The sequence below is a fragment of the Amphiura filiformis genome, chromosome 5, assembly GCF_039555335.1.
Source record: "Amphiura filiformis chromosome 5, Afil_fr2py, whole genome shotgun sequence".
In the NCBI taxonomy this organism is placed as follows: Eukaryota; Metazoa; Echinodermata; class Ophiuroidea; order Amphilepidida; family Amphiuridae; genus Amphiura; species Amphiura filiformis.
In genome coordinates this window covers 23070788-23095345 of record NC_092632.1, presented here as the reverse complement: position 1 = coordinate 23095345, position 24558 = coordinate 23070788, and the positions used below count along the sequence as shown (strand labels likewise).

The 24558-nt window shown below is 37.5% G+C and overlaps 1 protein-coding gene across 1 annotated transcript; it reads left to right on the top strand.

Annotated features, from left to right (window-relative positions):
• The first annotated feature begins 1386 nt into the window (after positions 1 to 1386).
• LOC140152811 (egl nine homolog 1-like) lies at positions 1387 to 21927 on the top strand. Its single transcript, XM_072175311.1, has 4 exons — positions 1387 to 2739; positions 11974 to 12093; positions 13140 to 13276; positions 19900 to 21927. The coding sequence occupies exons 1-4, from the start codon at positions 1726 to 1728 to the stop codon at positions 20012 to 20014; spliced, it is 1386 nt and encodes a 461-aa protein (XP_072031412.1). The 5' UTR covers positions 1387 to 1725; the 3' UTR covers positions 20015 to 21927.
• The last annotated feature ends 2631 nt before the right edge of the window (positions 21928 to 24558 follow it).

Sequence of the window (24558 nt, the reverse complement as noted above, 5' to 3'; positions counted from 1 at the left end):
CATGTAATTTTACACGAAATTAGGGTTAGGGTTAGGGTTAAGGTTAGGGTTAGTTTAGGGTTAGGATTAGGGTTAGGATTAGGGTTAGGATTAGGGTTAGGATTAGGATTAGGCTTAGGGTTAGGGTTAGAGTTAGGATTAGATTACACGAAATAATTACATGAAGGATCGACCGACAAAACCCACGATTTGCCACAAAATCAATAATCAAGTTATTGAATAGGCGTTTTCAGTATTAATTTAATTTTTGAGCTTGTTGGCGGCATTATATGCAACTTAACTTAGTAATTTTGTTATTCTTTGTAATTAATTTCAAGAACCACTGTTCCACCTACCCCTGAGTGGATGGGTAAGTGGGACACCATACTAAATAGGTTGGCCCTAATTGGCTAAATTGCATGATATCATCATGATTTTCTGCTATCAGACTTGTAAAAAGCGTGCTTTTTTTTTTAAATTGTAGGCCTAAATGAAATAATATTATCTCCCAAATTCTCCTAATATTCTTAGCAAAGACATTTAAATATTTGGTAATAAATAGGCCTAAGTATAATTCCTCAAACTTGCGCAGCATATCGAAACGGTGTCTAAATATCCGAACGTGCACCCCCTTTTGGGGAGGGGGTGGGGGGGGGGGGGCTGGCAAAAAATTCTTTGCCGCCTTTTGATAAAACTAAAAGAAGATAGTCCTAGGGCCTATAGGCCTATGCCTACTAATGATTGCAGCACCCCTTATCAATTGCAATGACCCCTCCCAATTTCCCCTTCCTGCCCCAGTGGCGTAGCCAAGGGGGAGGAGGAAATGAGTCTTGCCCTTCTTACCCCGGGTTCCTACCCCTCCCCCGGGATGCTGGCCGCCCTGATATTTAAGATTTTAGTAATTTTTTTGTACTTTTTAGCCCATTTTTTTGTACAATTTTCGTCATCAAAGTTTTCCCCTCCATCAAAGTTGCCTTTCCCCCCACCTCCATCCCCCTCCTTACCCCCTCACCCTGAAAAGGTTCTGGCCAGGCCAGGGACCTAAGGGACCGTTCACAAACACTTGTAAGGGGGCCTGATGCAAAACAATTTCATCGCAAAATTTTTTCGGGCCCCCCCCTTTACATACAGACTTCAGCCCCCTTTTGACATGAAAATTATGGGTCAACCCCACAGAAAAGGTCATTTTTTTCAGGCCCCCCCTTTAGGAGGGTCAAAATTTCAGCCACCCCCCCCCTTTTTGCATAAGGCCCCTAACAAGTGTGACGAACGGGGTTTGTGAATGGTCCCTAAGCTGAGCAATTCCAGCCGCTGTTTTTGATGTGCTCCCCTGCCCTGTGTGACAATCATTTTTATGTTCAGGTTTTTCTGCAGTATGCTAGACTTGGAACCGAGTCATGACCGAGTCTTGAAACCAGTCTAAACGTACACAGTTGTGGACGTGCGAAACGTGAAAAATTAGGTTTGTTTGGTGTAATTTCACTGGATAATGCTACCGTTTTTAGTGTTGATCGGGTCGTCTTCCCGATTGTACCAAATTCATCACATAGTTAAAACTTTACTTCATGTCACAGATGTATTAAATTTGATCATATGTGTTGCATTAGTGAAATATTGCAATAAGCTTACTCGCAACCATTGTTGGCAAGATCACTGCAATAGGGGGGCCTACGTGCACTGGTACTGATACTGTTGACTGTGTCTGTGTGTGTGGTACACAGCTTGGAACTTTGACCAGGCTTTGCGATGATACACTCTATCGAAGCAAAAACCTGTGCCCTACAGTACTGTAATATAACTGATAATCTTCGTGTATGTGCACGCTGCAGGGTCTCATATTATTGTGGAAAAGATCATCAGAGACGAGATTGGAAGTCACATAGACAGGTGTGTACTACAGCCCCTATATCTAATCAAGCACATTCCATCAGTGATATTGGATCGGCACTAGAAACGCTAGATACATACCATGCAGAAAGTACTATTCCTAGTGAAAATCACCAGAATCTACAAAGTGAAGCTATGAATCATAGCGAAGAATCTGTAACAATGACCCACCCAAACGTACTGCAGCTGCCATTGCAAAAGCCTGGGCCTTTCGCGACCAAAAGAAGCCCGGATCAAGGAGACTCCTCCTATGTTGACTTGACAAATCTTGACTTGAATCAAGCATCTGGGACATCATCGGAAAATCCCACACTTGTTGAACTTGAACTAGAACAAGATGCAAACTCAGATCAATTCATTCGAAGCCAGTCATTTCCGTTGACTCCTCTCTCAGATGATGAAGAATCACCTGAAGAGGTTAAAAACATTGGAAGTGGAACTGGTAGGGGACTATGGCAGATTGGATCAAGCGAACACACTATGCCATCTGGTCCATCAAGGTATCCACCTGGACGAGTTGGCATAACAAAACAACCCAAAGAATGGCATGAGAAGTTGACTCATTATTTAGTGGATTGTATGAGAAAATTTGGTATTTGTGTTATTGATAGAGTACTAGGTGAAGACAGAGCAGAATGTATCCTGCAGGAAGTCCTTACTCTCCATCAGGAAGGCAGATTCAGTGATGGACAACTGGTGAAGAATAGTGCAAACACCACACAGAAAGGAACAATTCGAGGGGACAAAATAATGTGGACTGATGGAGTGCAACCACACTGTAAAAACATTCGATATTTAATTTCACAAATGGACACTATTATTCAGATGACTAATGGAAAATTGGAGAATGTTACTATCTCAAGTAGAACAAAGGTAAGACAACAGGGGACAAATAACCACATGTTTTGTACAATGTAAAGGCATTGCATTCGTAAAAAAAGATTGATCGAGATATGGATCCATTGTTCGAGACAGGCATCTGTCAAATCTTAGTTTTGGTTATTCTTTGCAAAATATTAAAAGGGCATTTCATGATCCACAGCATCATTCCTCCACTTTTCTAAAAAAAAATTGAGATTTTTATATCACTGGAAACCTCTGGCTACATAATGTTTATTTACAAACAAATTCTTGCAGATTAATTCGTTTAGCAAAAATATTGTGGAATTTGAATTTTGTTTTGGTATACCAGAACGAAATTACAACACATCATCTATGGAGCAGTGTAATACACATCTAAATCATGCATAACTCGCAAGTTACGCAAAATCAGAATCGACTGAAATTTCGGGAATAAGCTTTTTTCGTGGATATCTACTGAAAAATGTCACAAAAAGAGGATGCTAGGATCACGAAATACTCCTCTAACCCTAACACCCAAAAATCTTACAAAATCTTACGATGAAAAAATCTGCGCATGCATGAATTCCAGGGTCTGCGATGACGCAATCACCCTAAGTGTTATATGCGCACAGAATTGCTGGCCGGGAGCCAATAACCGGTGTAGCTACCGGTCCGTGATCGTGTGCTTGGCATACGAGGGGTCAAAGGTTCGAATCCCGGGGGTGCCAAGTCAAAAACTCTTCTTCTCCTTGACTTTTTCGGATCTTCTTTGACTTCCGATCCCAAAAAGCAGGGTCCAGTGTTAGGGTTAATGTAAGTCTTTCAGGAAAGTTTTCTGGTCATTTTAAAGGGAGTCTCCGGCAATGTAACATTTATGCCTTTGTTAGAAAAATATTTATCAAGCATGAATCATGTGATTTTATTTTAAAAACAAACTCATATTGACCATAAAAACAAATAAAAACAGTCAGCTCTCAATATGCAATGTTTAAAATTCCCGCGCCAAAATTGTCCGAGTGCAATGACGTAATGGTTATTTGTGCTCAATTGTCGTCAGCCTTGTATTTACTGGGGCGTCATTGCACTCGTCAATTTTGGCGCCCGGGAATTTTGAATATCCTGTGTTGAGAGATGGATGTTTTTATTCGTTTTATGGTCCCTTTTAAATTTGTTTTATACAACCACATGATCTGTGCTTGATAATTGTTCATACAAGGCATAATGTTATGATTGCCGGAGACCCCCTTAATTAAGGTGGTAATACAACCATAGCAAATTTTTGTTCTTATTTTAAAAAAAAAAAAAAAAATTATAGCGTATTGGTGACAAGTAAGATATGTATATTATAGGGGAAAGGTCTACAACTACTGTACTGGAAATTTTATTTCAGTACAGACAACAGTTGTGGAGTTACAGTCAAAAATGAGGGAAAACCAATAACTACTTGCCTTGAGTTGCTGAATTTCCAGTGCAGTAGTTGTAGTCCTTGCCCCTATAATATTATCTTACTTGTCACTAACACGCTATAATTTTTGAGAAAAATGCAAAAATAGGCAAAAATTTGGCCAGGGGTGTAGTACCACCTTAAAGGGCAGAATAAGAGGAAGCACATTTGTTTACACCCAAATTTGAGATTTCTTGATATCAACACTAAGATGTTGTTTTAAAATTTCCACCCATTTCATATTGATTTAAAAAACATTGTTTCATTCTTTCCAAGGCCAATATATAATAAATTCATGTGTCCGGTAACCCGCCTGTCCCTGTTTTTTGGTGCCACAAAAATATTTTACGTCACTTACGGAAAAAATAAAAATTTTCAATAGTCGTCTGTGTCAAAATTATGAAGAAATCGCATTTCATCGGCAGACTGCCACACTATCGTAAGTGCAGTTTGGACAATTATACAGGAGGAGCATATACATGTAATTTGTGTTTTCTGTAGCTGTCTGTTTCCAAGTAAACCGCAAAATGACATGCATGTAAAGCAATTTAATTTTTAATATTAACTACCGTATGCCCTGCCGTATAATATAAATGGTATTAAAGTCAGGGTTGGCGCGATTTAAATCACAATTTGAATCGCGATTTAAAACCATATTATAACATTTGCTGAGGAGAACGCCCTCAAAAACTTTTTAAATTTTACACGATTCTAATGTACTTTAGTAAACAAAGATACTCTGCAAAAGTAGATGCTGCAGTTTTGTCAAAATCCGAGATTTTGAATAAAACACAGGAACCGTCGTTCTATTATTACGATGGAAATATTAGTCGAGCATGTATGCGATGTTCTTAAGAGCCAGTCTTCCATTATGTACCCAACTGCTATACAAACAAAAAAATTCTCTAAAACATTATATTGGTATATTAACACCAACAACTCACATGTACAAATGAGCGTGTACATGTACAGCGCCGCCCTCGTTCAGCTGAAAAAATTCTTGAAATTTCGGCCTCTCTGATCCTAGTTTACAAATGACAAACTTTGGAGGGGCATAACATCTTGCACCATGCCATCATCATCCCAACCTGCATTTTGCATTTTTTTGAAGTACATGTACCAAATGGTTACATCACAAAAACCAAGAAAAAAAGTTGGAATCTTGATGGGGCATAAAAACAGCAAAAATGCCCGAAAATGAAAATTTTGACCTTTGACCTCTATTAACTCTGTGCGCTATCAAAATCCCAAAAAGTTTTTGCTGGAAAATGAAACTTACCATGGAGGTCTTTAATTTCAAACTTGTTCGGACTTGGGATTTCGATGGCGCGGCCCGTTATGATGCTTTGAAGTTTGCATGAGGGCGCTTTTCATCAAAACATTGGAGTTGCTGTTTTTATGCACCATCAAGATCTCAACTTTTTTTCTTGATTTCTGAAAAGCTAACTGAATTTATTTTATTCCGGACCAATTTTTTTGTTTGTTATCACTCGGGCAAAAAGGGGTGGGGGGGGGGTAGAGTGCCCCCAGTCAAAAAATGAAAGAAAAAAGTGCCCTTCTGACAAAAAAATTAAAGAGAAAATCAGGAAAATGAAAGAGAAAGGGAGAAAATCAGGAGGGCAAAGGAAAAGAAAAGGGGCAAGGAGCCCCTTTTCTACTAAAATTCAGCCTGATAATAGGTCAAAAATAGTGCACATTGTAAAAATAAAGCCATCCTGATAATGGGCGAAAATAGTGTAAAATACCCAAATTTTGTGCGCTACGCACCCACATCGTCCCAATAAAGCCTTTTTTGAAGCCCACAGACATGTACAGTCTCTATGTATTGTTGTATGATGCTACTGTATTTTTTTTTCGTCTGTGCCCTGAAATTTTATTTTGCCCCCCCCCCCTAACCAAAAAAGCTGGCTACGCCCCTGAGCCAAACTTAAGAGGTACATTTGTCAAACGAAAGAAAACTTACTATCTTAATGGCTTTTCTGTTTGTGGTGTTTTTGGGTATTTTAAGATCATAATTATCACTTTAATTCAAATTTACTCTGTTGTAAAATACATTGTATGTATTGACCCGGGTCTTATCATGCTATTAGTAGGCATGTCCACTAAAAATTGAAGTACTTTTAAATTGATTCAAACCTACCTTATTGGCTGGGAATTGATGAAAGAAACATTTTGGCGTTTAAATAATCTTAATCGGACGTTTCATTCCAGAGATATGGCCTTTCGAGTGTCACGGTTTTATATAGGGCTGCTAGAACATGTTAAAAAGTTAAATTCCAAAAAGGAATACTAACAGAAAGTGCAACTTTAAGGTACTTTTTCTTAATGTATTTATTAACTAGCGTTATCTGGAACATTATATTTGCTAAATAACAACATGAAAATAAGACCATCCTGAAAATTTAATCGATTTTGTTGACATACAACAAAAAATATAAGACCTCAAAACCCATGATTTGTTTGGTGAAACCTCAAGCATGATCATAGATGGCCGGCGCCGCCATGGAAAATATCTCCATAGAGGAGATGAACAATAAGTGCATTATTTCAAATGAATAGCGGTAGTCTTAAACATTGTTCAATCTTTTAAGGGGGTACTACACCCCTGTGGTAAATTCGTGACTATTTTTGCATTTTTCTCAAAAATAATAACACACTGGTAACAAAAGTTATGTATATTATTGGGGCAAGGAATCCAATTACTACACTGAAATTTCAGTGACTCAAGACAAGCGGTTCAGTATATATGATAGGAAATGTGGTACATTCTAGCGGTACCTCTTTTCTTATCATAAATAACTAACCGCTTGTCTTGGGTCACTGAAATTCCAGTGTAGTAATTGGATTCCTTGCCCCTATAATATACGTGAACTTTTTGTTATCACTGTGTTATTAGTTTTTGAGATAAATGAAAAAATAGACGAAAATTTATCGAGGGGTGTAGTAACCCCTTAAGGTCAGCACATTTTATCTTCAAAAATTATTATATTTCATCAGGAATGGCATAAGTTTGGTAACATTAATCACTACCAATTTTGAGAAATTTGCTCCAACTCAAAGGTTATCTTTACTACATTGAGCAATACACTGTGTGTGCATGGAAGCCATGATGGATAGCATATGAAATGGACATGGTAGTGAGAAGTGCACGGGAAGTAAAAGATTTGAGATGGGCAGCATGTAGGCTTAAACATTCTTAAATTTCTTAACATCCTGCACATTTTGTCTTCAAAATAGTTAAATTTTATGAGTGTGTAAGTTTGCTTGTCTGATTCACTCCAAATTCGGAGATAATTGCGTTTGAACACCTGATGCACGGAATGGTGTCACTTCAACCTGTTGTAGTTCTCATCTCATTAAATTTGTCATTAAAAAAAGTTGATCTCTTCATGAAAGAAGGTCCTCTCTATTTACTGACCAAACAGGAAAAAGTTAGGTTAATGTTTTCTGGTGGAATCAGGAATTTCTTGAAACACCCTGATATAGGCCTACATTTGTATCAAAACAAGTATGTACACCATTTAACAGGCCTGGGATTTCTTGTATCGATCAGTTTCTCCATAGACAATACGTGTGTGAGTGCACGCACACAGTAAATGAAAAATCGTTCTAGTGGAAACTTTATTGACAGTGGTCATCCCTACTATTAGGCTAATACATGTATCATGCAAATGGTTGCTTGTTTGGCTGCCTGGTTGTCCAGGTGGAAGTCAATTAATTAATCCACTGTGCAGCTCAAATGCAATAACCGATCAACGTCAAACTTGGTATGGTGATAGGATGTGGTGGCCTAATGTGCTGTAATAGTTTTGTGTTATGTTATTTGCATATTTTACCTACGTTTTCATTAATCCACTCTAACAGCCTTTAAAATGGGTGATGTTTCAAATTTCTAAGGGAACCAGCTTATTTTACGGAGTATGATCTCCCGAGCATTTTGACACCTTTTTCATCCAAATCTGCTGGCCAAAACAAGTATTTGGACAGGGGAGGTCTGTTGGGGGGGTCTGAAAATCAATATTTTCATCAATATAAAAAATATATAATTTCACTATTTTCAGAGAAAATTTGTTTTCTGCATAGAGGTTGACACCAGGTAGATTATTTAGTATTGAGCATGCACGGTGATAAAATGACAAGAAATTCTTTCCGTTGGGGGCATTTGATCAAGTTCCCTTTGGTGACCCCATATAAACTACACATACATTATAAATTTGATTTATCATGCCTGAAATGTAGCATAAGTGGAAAATTGTACCTTTCTCTTCATCTTCCTTCCTTCCTTCCTTCCGCTTTGCCAGAAAAACAACTGGGGCATTTGGGTTAAGACTTTAAAAGGGAGTAAAAGGTCCAGCAAAAGTCAATTGAAATCCTCATCACTCACTCTCTCTCTCTCCCTCATTTTAATGGGGTTCATGATGGGGATCTACAATGCATATATACATGTATGATGATGGCAACTTTTTTGTTCCGTATATTCAGGGGTGGCGCCAGGGTATTTTGATAGGGGGGCAATACATTTTGTAGAAAATGTGCCCCCTCAGAATTTGGAAAAAAATCAAAATGAAAGCACAAATGAAGCCATTTGATGCACCATTTTCACTCTTTTGGGTTATTTATTTATTTTCCAACCGCATATTTTGATAGATTTCATTCACGGGCCCGACATTCGGTCCGCTGGTTTTAGGCATGGCCCTTGCAATTATGATCAATTTTACCCTTTCTTACTTTGTCCCATGCTTTCACAGTCTAATTTCACCTTTTCTTGAAATAGAATTTATTACTTTTGACCATGTTTACCCCCATTCCTTCCATACTATGTCATCCTTACACAAATGATCGGGCATTACAATTATTAGAGCATATTTGCAAAGTCCCGGTTTGCTTTTTTAATGTTTCTTTTTTTTTTTTGACATGGGGGGATGGGATTAGTATCCAGCACCTTTTGGCAACAGATTCCGGGAACAGATTAAGACAATGTTACAAATGTGTGCGAAGCGCGCAAAAATTTTGCGACATTAAAGCTTTTATGGTGGAAAAGTGAAATAAACTCGCGCAAAGCGCGCAAAACTTGGCGCTTTTTAGGCTAAAATGGCCAAATATGAGATTAACCCACATACAGGTGTCAACATTGGGGAATGATTGTATGGACCATCTCCCCTATCAAAATATTAGGGGATTTATCCCCCACCACCCCACACCCTGGGATCTATGACCTAGATGGTCACAATGCGGTGTATATTAAGTTGCATTGTATATGATATGCTGTTAATATTTTTTATATTAATGGCGTAATAAATAGGCACGATCATAAGATATGAATGGGGGTGGCTGGAAGTTGGAAATTTTATTCCCTAATTCGTGAACTCAACCGTGAATAAAGCATTTTCAATCCTGCCCCGCCCCTCCTTGCATACCTGCAATAAAACATTATTAATAATATACACATATCGAGGGTTTTAACAAACAGAAGGCCTTACCTCACAAAGAAATCCTTTGTGAGGTAAGGCCTTCTGTTTGTCAACCCCAGGGGGGTCACTCCCATTGTGGCCTGTACACCATCCGCGATAATGAAAACGCGTAAAAAGGGTCGTTTTTTTCGTGGGTACGCACGATACGCGCGTATCGCGTTTAGGGTGTCAAAGACATGAAAAATTGGAAATAGGGGTAGCAAAATTGCAATTTCTAAATACGGAAATGAAATTTAGGGTATGAAATTTGATGTTAGGAATGAAAGCCCTGTTTAGGGTGTCGTTTTAACCAAGGGTTAAATCCTTGTTTAGGGTGCTTTTTAAAAGTTGATTAACGCGGTGGGTGTACAGGCCACAATGGGGGTGACCCCCCCCCCCCGGGTTGTCAACCCTCGATATATTGGGGAGCACTGAGCTTCGGTTGATAGACTGAACTGGATGTTGTTGCGGATACAAGAAATAGGTAACACTTAATACCCTTATCCTGCTATCTTCCTTACCCAGCTTCCATCCTACCAGCATCTTCTTGAAACACGCAATGTTGCCTGTCAAGTAGTCTCCGAGGTAGAATTTGTTCCTCTGTTCTTTCTGGCATTCCTTCCCATCTCTTCCATTGATGTAAATCAACACGTCCGTTGTCTATCGTGCGACCTCAGTCAGTGACCACACCACCTCACCCTGCGCCTCACCACACCTCCTATACCTTGCAAAACATTCTTATGCTATATGCTTTAGCTTAGCTATTGATTGAAAATATATTTTAATCAGGAGCGTAGGCGGGAGGTGGTCCCCCCCCCCCCCCATCACCAAAAGGGTCCACTTTGCGTAGCAAGCGGATATGCTTTTTCAGTCAGAAAAGGTCAAAATTTTCCCTTTAGCGAACTTGTGTAGCGAGCGAAAAAATTAGGTTCTCTATGCTTTCTGGGTCAAAATTTTAGGAAAAGACCCAAAACAGGTCCACCTTTTCAAAATCAGCCCCCCCCCCATAAATCCTGGCTACGCCCTGGCTATAATGAAGCCAATTGTTTACTATTGGTGCATAATTTAGTATAATTTCTAAGAGAGGCATTATAGTATATAGTTTTTGGATATAATACAATGTGATGAAACCAATGATATGAAGGATGAAACCCCTCCCGTATCGGATTGAAAGTAAACTTATTTATAATGACTGGTATGACACAGGTGTGTGTGTGTTGCCGTGCCAGGACAGTGGAGTAGCCAGGATTTTTCCAAAGTAGTTGGGGAAAAAAAGGCACGAGAGGCCATGTGACTTTCATGGGGGAACATTTGTCGAAAATGGGCACAAAATACAAAAACTGTATCGGCCAGCATTCCACAGGGGGCAAGATGTCTGGAGGGGGAACTTCCCCCCTTCTCTTAGCCATGGCTAGGGAGGGGAATGGTTCCTTTTCTTCTTCTACCCCCTCCTTTCTTTCTCTCTCCCTCCCTTTTCTCTCTTCCTCTTCTTTTCTCTTTTTCCTTCCTTTTACCTCTTTTGCGAATCATAGGGAATTGCCCTCCTGCCCCCCCCCCCGGTGATGCCACCCCTGCATATATTTTAAAGATTTCTCCATCAAAGGCTGGTAGTATCTGAATGTTGGCTGGTTAAACCTCTACCTAATGTGGTGGTGGTGTCCTACATGTAGGTATTTCCAGTCGAGAATCATAAATTCTTGAGAGTTAATGGCCCCAGTCCCTGTTTAGGGTGGGGTTGGTCTCCTTCTAACAGTCTATAATATCGAATTGATTAATTCGAATTAAACAATTCATCGAGTGGCCATGGGCAGCGCCATTAGACATGTTACAATACTACCAAGTGACAGGTGATGGACCGTACCCACACAATTGAATAGGCACTTTTTTGATAATTTTCATCAAGGTTACTCAAAACTTACCTAGCTAATTTATTATACATCAGGGGTCTCTGCCTTTTTAATATGTTATGAAAAACTTAATTTTAAAAATATCTGCCGACGGAAATAAAAATCCATCGACGGATAGTCTTGTTATGCTCTCACAAACTTAGAAAAAAATCTGAAAAATCCAAAATTTTGGTCTAAAACATGCCCAAGGTTACTGCTGTCCCATTCAAAAGTACAGGAAGACCACCTACAGTGTTGAGGTCAACTTTCTAGACTTCCTGTCTACTGGCAGTAATGGCTACTACCCAGTGCTAACATCAATGAATTGTTTAATTCGAATTAATCAATTCGATATTATAGACTGTCTAACTGCAAATAGTCTCCCTCACTATATACTGAACAAACTTGTCTTCTTGAGAGCATCATCAGTCTAACTGACAGTCAGCATTCAAACTTGTAAATATGGACTTTTGTTTTTGTACAGGCTATGGTAGCATGTTACCCAGGCAATGGCACCGCCTATGTGAAGCATGTTGATAATCCAAATCGAGATGGACGATGTATCACATGTATCTATTACCTCAATAAAGGCTGGAATTCAAAGGTAAGATGTTTTAAGTGTACACTGATTATGTTTGTCTGTTTATGTAAAGAATCCCCGAGGGTTACAGTATACACAGATTAAGAATCAATCTCGATTCCTGCAAAGGAATTTTGTGGGAATCATTGTGAAGTTCCTACTGTGTCTAGTGTGGAATTTATCAAAAGAGAATCAACTTTGGTTCTTGTAATTGTTAGAATACAAAAATCTTTGCTCTAATTGATTCATGGATTTGTCCACAAATTCTAGCCTAAAATATTTGACCAGTAATGATGTCATATCAAGCCTGTACCCTGAGAAAAGGGAGGAGGCTGCTGCACTTAACTTCTCACTTTTCAAAAGTGAGTCTATTATGATTGTCAATCCAATGTTAAAACTGATATAAAAGCACTATATGCAGAACATATCTCCTGAGCCCTACAATGTACATGTATGTACCACTCGTAGTTTTAATATGGAAACATTTTTGTGTGTGGTTTATGTTCAATTAGTGTTAGACCCTTTCAATACATAAAAAAATTAACTAACCGGTTTCTGACAATTTGAATGCGTATTTGACCACACAGTAGGCAACTCTTTTAATTTTTAAAGCGCTGCATCAAGTAAAAGCAGGGCAATATATACATGATTGGCGTGCACCTCATACAATGGTCACTTTGGTCAGTGCCATTCACACAATGACCAACATTGGTTGTGGAGTTTTTGTTAGCAACAACAGGACTGATCAATTTTAAGCCCTAGGTAATTTCTTGAATACTGAAGGATTTAGTTTGATTAAAATTTGTAATACTTATGATGATATTTTTATTTGAATTGAAGTATTTAAGAATGCGAATAAAGGTATTGTTTTTAGCTGCTTATGTGCAAATATCGTCTCATATAACACGGGCAACATTATTTTTGCCGTAAAACAACTTGGCCTCGTTGTTTTACTTTTAGAAATAACAATGTCGCCCATATTATATGAGACGATAGATGCACAACAGCGGCTAAAAACAATACCTTTATTCTATCAATGTTATTGAATGCTGGGATCCTTGTTTCAACAGAGAGATGGTGGTCTGCTACGGATCTACCCCAAAGGCCAGGACAATGTTGCCAATGTAGAGCCACTGTTTGATAGGATCCTGTTCTTCTGGTCTGATAGAAGGAACCCGCATGAAGTGTTTCCTGCCTATAAAACAAGGTATGCTATAGTGTGTGTGGGTGTTAGGATTCTTTGAAGCAGTCTATTTTTATACAGATTTCTTGGAATTTATGCACATTGGCAGAGCTTGCAGTTAATAATCCAGATTGCAGGTAGGTGGTGGTGGAAAAAATTGTCAAAATTTGAAAATGTTCCAACTTTTTAAATGGTTTCAAAATTCATCCTTTCAACCAATGTAAATAATGATTACTAGTTTACCCTATATACAGTGGTAGCATACATGCATACATGTAGCAAAAATAGGTCACAGTCATAAGATTCAATGTGCACTGATATATTTTGCTGTGTCACATAGGCAAGTAAACATCATAGATATGGGAAACTAGTGAATTGTTTGCAGAAGACACACAATTTGAGCCTATTTATGCAAGTGTCTGAGAGAATTGGAGCATGAAAATGGGGGGGGCACTCATGTATAGAAGTTGTAAGCATCCGCGTGAATTGACTTTCAAAAATAACCGTAAGCTAAGATGTCGAAAATTTGTCAAACTAACCCTTAACAAGGATTTTACTCAAATAAAAACACCCTAAGCAAGGAATTGGTTAGAAATTTACACCTTAACATGGATAGACAATATAAAAGCACCCTAAGTGAGGAATTGGTTTGAAATTTGCCCCTAAACAAGGATAGACATTGCGTGTGTCGGTAGAGTGTCATTCAATGACAGTGATGATATCGGTAAGGGGGGGGGGGGGCTCTCATATATAAAAGTTGTAAGCATCCGTGTGAATTGACTTTCAAAAATAACCGTAAGCTAAGATGTCGAAAATTTGTCAAACTAACCCTAAACAAGGATTGTACTCAAATAAAAACACCCTAAGCAAGGAATTGGTTAGAAATGTACACCTTAACATGGATAGACAATATAAAAGCACCCTAAGTGAGGAATTGGTATGAAATTTGCCCCTAAACAAGGATAGACATTGCGTGTGTCGGTAGAGTGTCATTCAGTGACATCGGTCAACGATATCGGTAAGCTTAAAATTGGCGCTGTTGAAGTCGGCTCTGATTTTTTTTTTATCTGGTGAGTAAAATTGCTCAGAAATCTTTTGTGCCGAATAACTTGATAAATATGTCACCACTAATGTCTGTTTGTTGGGTAATTTTAAAAAGCTACCCTAAGCGAGGATCGCCCTTTAAAAAACACCCCTTCTTTTAGTAAAATGAGTGTTTTGAGACCCTAATCACAGATCCGTGTGGACCCTCGTCTTGCTTTTCATAACCACCCTAAATCCGTGTTTTCTTTCACGCGGATGCTTACAACTTTCATATATGAGTGGCCCCCAGGCATGAAATCTATCTCAAAATTGCCCAAAACTGATAGAGGGACAGTAACTTATTTTTCAAATTGATGGGTTTGAAATTGGTTTAACCTCATCACAACAAAAATAAAGACAACAGAACAAGGCTGAGATGACTGCAAGTAGGCAACTAAATTAGGGGCTCATTAACAGAATTGAGGACATGTTTCTGCATAAAGGCATAAACAATGATCATTCCTTCAATTCTTTAGATGCGTTTTGTTGTTGTTGTTGTTGTTGTTGTTGTTTTGTATGGCGCTTTCAACTCGGGTTTCAACTCCACTGGTTATTTGCGCCAGTACTCACTCCTTTGTCAAAATGTACCTGTATATCTCCATTCAGTCACAAAACGTTATATGCTTCACTGCATCATAGTTATTTCTTATCTTCTTTATGCCACGTTATATGTCTCTTGCTGTATGTGTATGCTCGTACGATGAATCCAAATTTATTTCTTTGCAGACATGGTAAAAACCAAACGGTGTCTCTTCAGAGCCACACCAGGCTGAGTCAGCCGAGGAAGGGCTAAAACGTGGTCAAAACTTTACATGATCCTCCGCTAGCTTGACTTCCTCGCATCCAAGCCTGGTCCCCGTGGCGCAAGTTTGCGTGACCCATCCGACACCACGTGGAGGTTTGGGTTGAGTTGCCCGCAAGAAAATACTATGCCAGCTCTGTGGGCCTTGCCGGACTTTAGATGCGGTCAGCCTGCGCCAGCCTTTTACCATCTAGAGGGTAAAAGCTGGCAAATCAATACCTTTATTTTCATGGGTGCAAACCTGTGTACTCAGCTCTAGGTTATCACATGATTTCTTTGATACTTGAAGGTAATTATAATGATTTACCCACAAGATGGCCGAAAATGATGTCACACTGACGACCTCTATCAAAAGTATCAATGAATCTCCTCCATACATCTCCAACATTCGGTGATTGTATTTCATCAAGTAAACAAGATGTAGCATAAGATTTTACTTTTGTTTTTGGTGGGTTTTTTACCCTGAAATCGCCACGCTAAAGCAGATAAGCATTGATGTTGTTTATGTCGGGCTCTTGACCAATCACACGCACCGTTAGATAACAATGCTTAATATATAATATATTAACAGCAACGGTGGGGTAGCAAAGTGAACATGATCATTAACATTGACTTCATGAGGTTCCAAAGTTCAGCTTGAAATCAAAAATATTAAGATTTGCTCTCACCAGTATATTCAAGTTTTGTAATCTCCAAATGTAAAACAGAATGTAGTATTGTTTTATTCTTTGCTGGGTTTTAAATTAGACAAAAGCTTAAAGAGGTTTTACAGAACGGAATGTACAACATACTAGAACCAGAAGTGTCATAATTTGTAGCCCTTTTTGACGTAAAGTATCATAGTACTAGGATCAGAGTATACCGGCTGTATTTATAATTCTCTGTCCAATTTTGGTGTTTGCTTGAAATGATCAGACTTGTAAATACAAAGTATTTTCATTTCAATCAGTGGTGGTCACAGGTTTTTAAAAGTGGGAGCCACTGGTCTCGATTCCCCCAACTGCTTAAAAATTTTCAAGTCGATTTGATTGTGTTAATTGAGAGTCCCATGATTTCCACTCAATTAGCTGAATTTCCCCAACCATTGTGCATGCCACTGCCAGTCTGCCATTGGTACATTTGAGAAAGGCATGAAAAAAACCCCAACAATCATTTGATTCAGCCTGTACCATACCTATCCTTGCTTTAATATTGTCAGTAGGTACATCAATATTCACCATATGCATAGACTGATTAGAATCTTATTTAACATTAAATATGGATGATTATGACAGCTAAGATGCCAATGACCTTGAGTGAGTCGGATCAAAATAAAAACATGAATCATATTTAACAGAAAAAGTTGTCATTTTATAGCAATTTTACTTTCAATCAGTGGTTCAGTTTTTCAAGAAATTTTCAAGAAATTACTCATATTGATAAAGTGTATGTTGAAAATGTTCGGATCTTGTTCAAGGATTCATTGTCAATACATGTATATTCTGCAAGATTGTTAAAACATGTGTCTAGAGCCACTGGATATATGTCAGGTCATGAATATTATTACACAGGCCATGCCGATATCAGTGCATTTACAGCGCAACAGAAAACGCTGTAGCCTATCCTGAACTACACGTAGGTTTGCTACTAAACAAACAATTCTTCATTAGTTGACCTTTAACCTAATGGTCTGACAGCATATGAATTAGCAGTATGGCATCATGTATCTGGCATAATACAAAATACAAAACATTCTATTGTGATTTGGTTTCTGACATACGTAGTATTCACTTCACAGCCCTCAGGATAAATTGCAAACGTTAAACGTGATTGGTTACAAATAAAGTGGAGTGCACTAGTATCAAGATAATGAAAGGGTTTATCATTACTTGTGCCATGTGCACGCTAGCCAAGAAGATTTGGTTAAAATTTGATTTATTTTGTACTTGGCTATGATGATGCGTGTGCACACACAACTTGGCATGTATATGTTTCTCCCCTAGCTTCCCGTCTGCTATCAGGGGTAATATTAGACTAACAATTTCCCATCATCATGATGATAATCTAAACATTGTCAAGTCTTCTGAAGGTTTGATAACAAATTATAAATATTCAGTTTCATTTCATTTTCTGTTCGCTTATACACACTAAAAGGTACAGCATTTTCCACAGCAGTACCCATGTCAGTCATATTGGCTGTAGTACAGCGTTGTACATATAGGGTGAATGAACTTTTTAATGAAAAGCAGGTTGGCGGCAACATTCATGCATATACATTCATTACATCTTGTACCACATACACTTGTCTGCCTAGCTTGTATTTTCGATTTTTGCAAATGGAAATTAAAAGCAACACTGACAATTCAATTTGCGTTACCCGGCAGCACTGCATTTAGAATGTAATGTAAATTATTAATGCACACTGGTGATTACTTAACAGTCTACTGCCTCCAGTCACACATGTTGTCCAGTGTCCACAAAAAACTGCATGAAAACGGTACATCTACATGTAGGGCAACCGAATATTGTGATTGCATACACCAACATGGTCAAACTGGGAGCAACATTAGAACAGTGGATACAACCCTGAATATCTTAATCCTTAACCTGATCCTATGGAAACCTAATTCTTAGCCTAAAATCTAACCCTTACCCTAAATTCTAACCCTTTTAATCTCTCAGACCTCAAATCAAGCCGTATCTCATCGCAATTTGCACTCAAACATTCTGCATGTTGTGATACAACTTTCAAAGTGGGTGCAAAATTGTAATACAACTGTCAAACAATTTAAGCAATTGTTGATGTTCTATATTGCTCCTTATTCTACCATTTTCAAATGCCATTGCACCTCATCTTCAAAGGTAGGTTTCAATTTACTGATACAAATTAAGTCTTAGAAACGGCCTGAGTGGAATCTGGTATAGGGAATATGAATTAAGACCTTAGTTTGGTTGTTTGCATGAAATTATGGTGTTTTATCACTGATGAAGAATATTTGTGCCTTTTGGACCTTCTTCATTTACACCATATATTCAATTTATGCCAGTTCATTTGCAAGGGGCAAGGATACCAACTAGAAAATGTGACATACACTGAAAGTTGCCTTAGGGATAATATTTTGAAATGGAGGTTAATTTTGCCGACAATGAAATAAGCTTTAAAATGATACGATCCTGGTTTCCTTAGTAGTTGCCATTATGAAGATATGAAGAAAAAACAAGTGAATTTTCGTAATATTTTTTACATTTTGCACATTTTAATCACCAATGTCTCTCTCAGAACTAGTCTGGATAACTTAAGGTACCTTTTGCTGTTAACTGGTTAGAAATATATCCCCCCAACCTTGTTTCCCTCTGTTTACGCCACTCAGTAACATTCCACTTTAATAAATTGCATTACTTTGAAGATGTATCGTACACTGCACATACTGGCATGGGGACTAACACATACCTTGTCCATCATAATCTACCTAATTGTAATCTTGTTAGCTACTCAATCATATAGTTATGTTACACCTGCAGCTCAAATCAATGTTATCTTGTCAACAATCGGTGGCGCTATGTTACACATAAATTGAGTTGTTTAATCGTCAATGCAATATCAATTTCTCCGTGAATTTTTCCATGAATATTACACCATTCATGATGGATCTGTTCATGTTACACACAACAATGAAATATCAGAGAGCAAAAGATCTCTTATTTCACAAATGATTTTATCCACATACAAATTATTTTATCCACATACAAATGATTTTATCCACATACAAACGATTTTATCCACATACAAATGATTTTAGCAACAAATGGCTCATCTTACATACATGTATGATGGTATTGTATATGTTGAAGATCAATGAACAGGTGAAAGGGATGTGTGTGTCAATGTTGGTCTTTACTCATAGATACATAGAAATTAGAATAGATGTTACATATAGATGAAAAAGAAGCTAGCTTATAAATGTGGAAAATGAGCAAACAGACAAAATGATCAAAACTAGCTATGTGATGCAATCTGCTCTGCACGTGGGGAGGGGGGGGGGGCAAAGGAGGTATTTTGAGTGAGAATTATTACCTTATACAAACATTAGGCTATCATAATACTGAAAAATACCAAAGTCTAGCATACTTGAAGTTCTGAAGTTTTGTGATTTGTATTTTATTGTATTTACTCCATTTTTTTTGCCTTTTATCTTAATTTCAAATTTGCCGTCTTAGTGCCCCCCCCCCATGGACCAGATCGTGTCACATATGAGACAGGATCTGATGACCAAAGTCTGAAATTTTGAAACTTGAGTTTTTACCATTTCTAACTCACTCAGTATTATTTTAATACCAGTACTAATATTAAAATCTCCACATTCCTGGCAATGTGGCATACTCGGTTGCAAAGTTATGACTTTTTTATGTTCATTTTCTTGTATATTTACTCCGTATTTTTTCCCCTGACCAAATTTGGTCTGATTGAATCATATCACGTCACATGATATTATGGTGATTATTTCCCTAAATTGAATGTATTTTGGGGCATCTGCTTTATAAATCACATCTTTGGATAAACATTGAGGTCTATAATAGCCAAACTGCAATCCCTCAATATTAAGCTGTCCACCCCCTAACGTTCATCATTACCTTTAATCAGCAATAATTGTTACTTTTTGACACTTCAATCTTTTCTCCTCTGGATCAGAGTGAAAGCAAATTTAAGTTGACTATAAACTAGACATTCATAGATCATACTAACAACATTATTTTGTTCTGATTGTTTGGTTTATTTATCTAGGTATGCTATCACTGTATGGTATTTCAACCCAACCGAAAGGGCAGAGGCGAAGCGATCGCGTGTCAACAAACTAACATCAACAGGTACATCACCAGCACTACCAACGTCATACTAGGTATTGATACGTCAAGTGCACTTGGCAAAATGGCCGGCCAATAATCACAGCAGACAAATTGATATTGAACATGGAAAGCAAGGGATACCCCTTCTTGACACTATGAACTGCAAATAGCATCATGACTTGTGGCGTAGTTCAAAGACAGACATTCAACAGCTACAGCTCATGAGTTGACCTCAAGGTTTGGTACCCCTTAAATACCAACACTGTGATCAAAAATAGCATCATATCCTGATGCAAAGTTCAAAGGATTACATTCAACAGCCATAACTCAAGAGTTGACCTTAAGGTTTGGTACCAAAAATAGCAACACTGTGATCAAAAATAGCATCATGTCTTGAAGTGAAGTTCAAAGGAATACATTCAGCAGCTCAAGAGTTGACCTCAAGTTTTGGAGTATACATTTTTGTACCCAATAATGCATTCAAAGGTCATTCTATTGTACAAGCATACTGTCATTAAAGAACTGTGACTTGGCACATGAGCATGTTGTGCAAGCAGAATTATGGGCATTATCCAAACTTTTATAGCACATTCATGTGAGATGGGCTAGGTTTCAAAAATGTCACAAAAGTGCAGTTGAAATGGGTCCGCAGTGCATGTATGCATATTTGCACTGAATAAAATGAACCCATGCATTGATGAGAAAGTTGGGCCTTGTCAAAGTGCCTATGTGAAATCAGATCTTAGTTGATTTATGGATGTATTTCTTGTTCGAATACTATTAATTTCAAATAGTAACGATTGTAATAGTAACTTTTCACCAAGTATAACTTGGCTGACTATATTATTGGATTCTATCTTTTTATATTCTACTCTTTATAATGACTGTGCTAAAATTGTGGGCCAAATGTAGACCTACATGTTATTTTTTCTTAATGTTCATTCGTCTATAACTTAGGCGGGAAATAAATGTTATACGGGCCCTTCCGCCTAGATTTTGTGTTTTGGGGATTGTTAGAAGTATTTGAAATTAAGAAACAGCTATTTTTTGATGGAAGTGGATGAGTATTTGTTCTTGATTAAGGGCTCAGATAGCAACAAATGCACAGTATTTTGTTATGGGACCTGAGAGCACATCAGAAATTGAATTCTGAATACGAGGAATATACTTCTGATATCAAATGATTTTTTTCGAAATTTGCAATATAATACAAATTTTATGACAAATTATTAAAGTTTGATATTTTTGTCATTTAACAGTCCTCGAGTCGAAGTAAACTGTATATAAATCTAATGATATGTACTTAAAGTGTATTTTCTGGGATAAAAAGCCGACTATCAAATTTTGACCTTTCATAAATGGAAGATTTTTTCCCAAAAAGACATACAATTTTTTGGTGTTTTAGGAAAAAAATCTATATCTTCGATACAAAAAATTATTTGATATCAGGACATTCCTCGTATTCAGAATGCCATTCAATATGTCTGATGTGCTCTCAGGTCCCATAAAAAGTATGTGAAAACGTTGCTATCCCAGCCCTGAATGTAGAAAATTATGTTTGCAAAAGATTTTCTGATTTTTTTTCCAGATTTTTCAAGCTTTCTGAGATTTTTTAGGGTCATTTAGCCTATTTCAGGAAATAAAACAATCTTGACCCTACTTGGCAAGCGTGTCTGCTCCTAAAACTTCCTTCACCTAACAGATGTATCTTTTGTTACAACGATTGCAATGCTAAAGGACAAGACCACTTGCATTTAAAAGTAAAAGATGTGAACTTGTATTGGATAATCTCTTCCTAAATTAAATGTGTGCAAAATGCTCTTCATCATAAGAGTAGTTTTGACAATTTATTGTACTATTGAAAAATGTAAATATATATATTAAGCCACTCTAAAAAATCACATATATATAAAGCTGTATAAAATTAATGTTTTGGTTCTCGTCCAGTGGATTTTCGTAAATTGATGAGGGAGTTTTTTTCCTTCAATGTAAAATTAGCATTGAAAGAAGGAGGCCTTTTTTCTTTTCTTTTCATGTGAGATTCTGAGGGATAAACCCCGTATAGTATCACAAAAAGACTTGGAAGTGATTCATGTTCTCTAATAAAATTATTTATATGTATAAAATTTGCCTTTTAAAACATTCCAAAGTCGTAATTGTTTTGAAAAATCTAGCAAAAAAAGTCTGACAAATTCTAGAAATTGAGGGGAGAGAGGATGAGAACCAAAACATTAATTTTTTGGCCAAACACTTTAAACACTCAGGTAAAATTGGACCTCATACGTCTGCTATTATTAACCATTATGGACTACTCTTCATAGGCCATCATTATGGACTACTCTTCATAGGCCATCATTATGGACTACTCTTCATAGGCCATCATTATGGACTACTCTTCACAGGCCATTATGGACTACTCTTCATAGGCCATCATTATGGACTACTCTTCATAGGCCATCATTATGGACTACTCTTCACAGGCCATCATTATGGACTACTCTTCATAGGCCATCATTATGGACTACTCTTCATAAGCCATCATTATGGACTACTCTTCATAAGCCATCATTATGGACTACTCTTCATAGGCCATCATTATGGACTACTCTTCATAAGCCATCATTATGGACTACTCTTCATAGGCCATCATTATGGACTACTCTTCATAGGCCATCATTATGGACTACTCTTCATAGGCCATAATTATGGACTACTCTTCATAGGCCATCATTATGGACTACTCTTCATAGGCCATCATTATGGACTACTCTTCCTAGGCCATCATTATGGACTACTCTTCATAGGCCATCATTATGGACTACTCTTCATAGGCCATCATTATGGACTACTCTTCATAGGCCATCATTATGGACTACTCTTCATAGGCCATCATTATGGACTACTCTTCATAGGCCATCATTATGGACTACTCTTCATAGGCCATCATTATGGACTACTCTTCATAGGCCATCCTACATGAAATAAATATGAGATGTCATTCATGCAAATTATGCAGTCCTCAGGGGCACATTTGCATGTTTCAATTTATATAAGCCTGTGCTCTTATACTCAGGTAAATCCAAAGAGTTAAATTTTGATTTGTAATTAAAATATGGAGTATAATATGTACAGTATTCTTAACTTTGTTATAAATTCAGACAAAATATGCCATGTACAAAACAGTATACAGGTCAATCAATCAGCAATCAGTAATAATACTATTAAAAAAGTAAGAAATAAAGTCTTAATGTGATGTCTTCACGTTGTTCTGGTCTTTTCAGGTTAGATTAGGTATACTATGAGCTATTATACTTGTATATGATATAAATATTCAGATAACAAATTTTGCTATCTTAGAATCACAAATTTGTAAGCCTGGCCTATATGTCACATTGATCTTAATGGGTCACAAATCTCTTCAAGTATTACAGTTAAAAGTAACAAATGCAGAGAGTTACTCAGAATCTTCATTCGTCATATTAGAGTGTTACTCATGAAAGGCAAAGTAGTTTACCTCTGGATTATTTCAGCATGCACTTTGCAAACTTCAATTTAACCCTAACCTTGCTGGGGTGGTTTTGGAGGGGGTGCCCTGTGTGTTACTATTACTCACCCCTGCACCATTCCAGGGGCACCAGAGTGTGGAGTTTGCCAGAGATAGGATTAACAAAGGCACCAGTTGAAGACACTATCCCTAGAAGTTGACCAAGTTAACATAAGAGAGGGCACCCTGTTCAGGTACATGTACACTTATCCGGCAGAGTTTTGCGTAGGTGAGGTATGTTGCTTGGCAGTTAGTTGATGTGCAGCTACAGTGCCCCCCCCCCCCCAGGGTGGTCTTGCTTAGGATATTGTTAGGATATTGCAAGTGGTGTAACTGTTGATGACATTAAACACTCATAAGACAACAATTATCATTCAGTTTTTGAGTTTTTGCAGATAAGGACAGGATATACAATATTTTGGTCCCCATGCTTGGCAATCCAATATGGCAGATTTACCATAGGCTTTACTTGGCTGACAGGTATCCATTTTGTTTCTTCACAGGCAGACCATGAAACAACTAATACGACACTGAGAATCAGATAATGAGAGAATTCTCATACTTGTTTTTTGTGCTCTGGCTGGAATGTTTCCTGTTCTGTGGTGGATACTTAGATAAAGGGGAAATTGGCTCCCTACTTACCGATGATGTAATGGTTTTGACCTAAAATGAAAGGGATTGCGTAAACAAAGCTAGAAAAGGTCTTACGGTCATTCATGCTTAGGCCCTTCACAATTGATTCCGAGTTTACTGTTCAAGATTTTAAAAATAGGACGAGGTGACTTTTGATTATTAATTATTAATTATCTATTATTTTCTTTATTTAGTATTAGTTATCACAACCAATTATCAACCTGTTTTGACGGGAGTCTGCATTTAATTATTTTATCAATATACTTACTTTTACACATAGTATAAAGGTGCAGCTATGCTAATTGTTTAATCATCATTATTGTTGATATGATTCATGTTAGAAAGTAGAAGTAAAAGTCATTAAAAGTTATTTTAAAGGAGAAAATCCAAAATAAAAATAAAATAATTAAATATTTTACA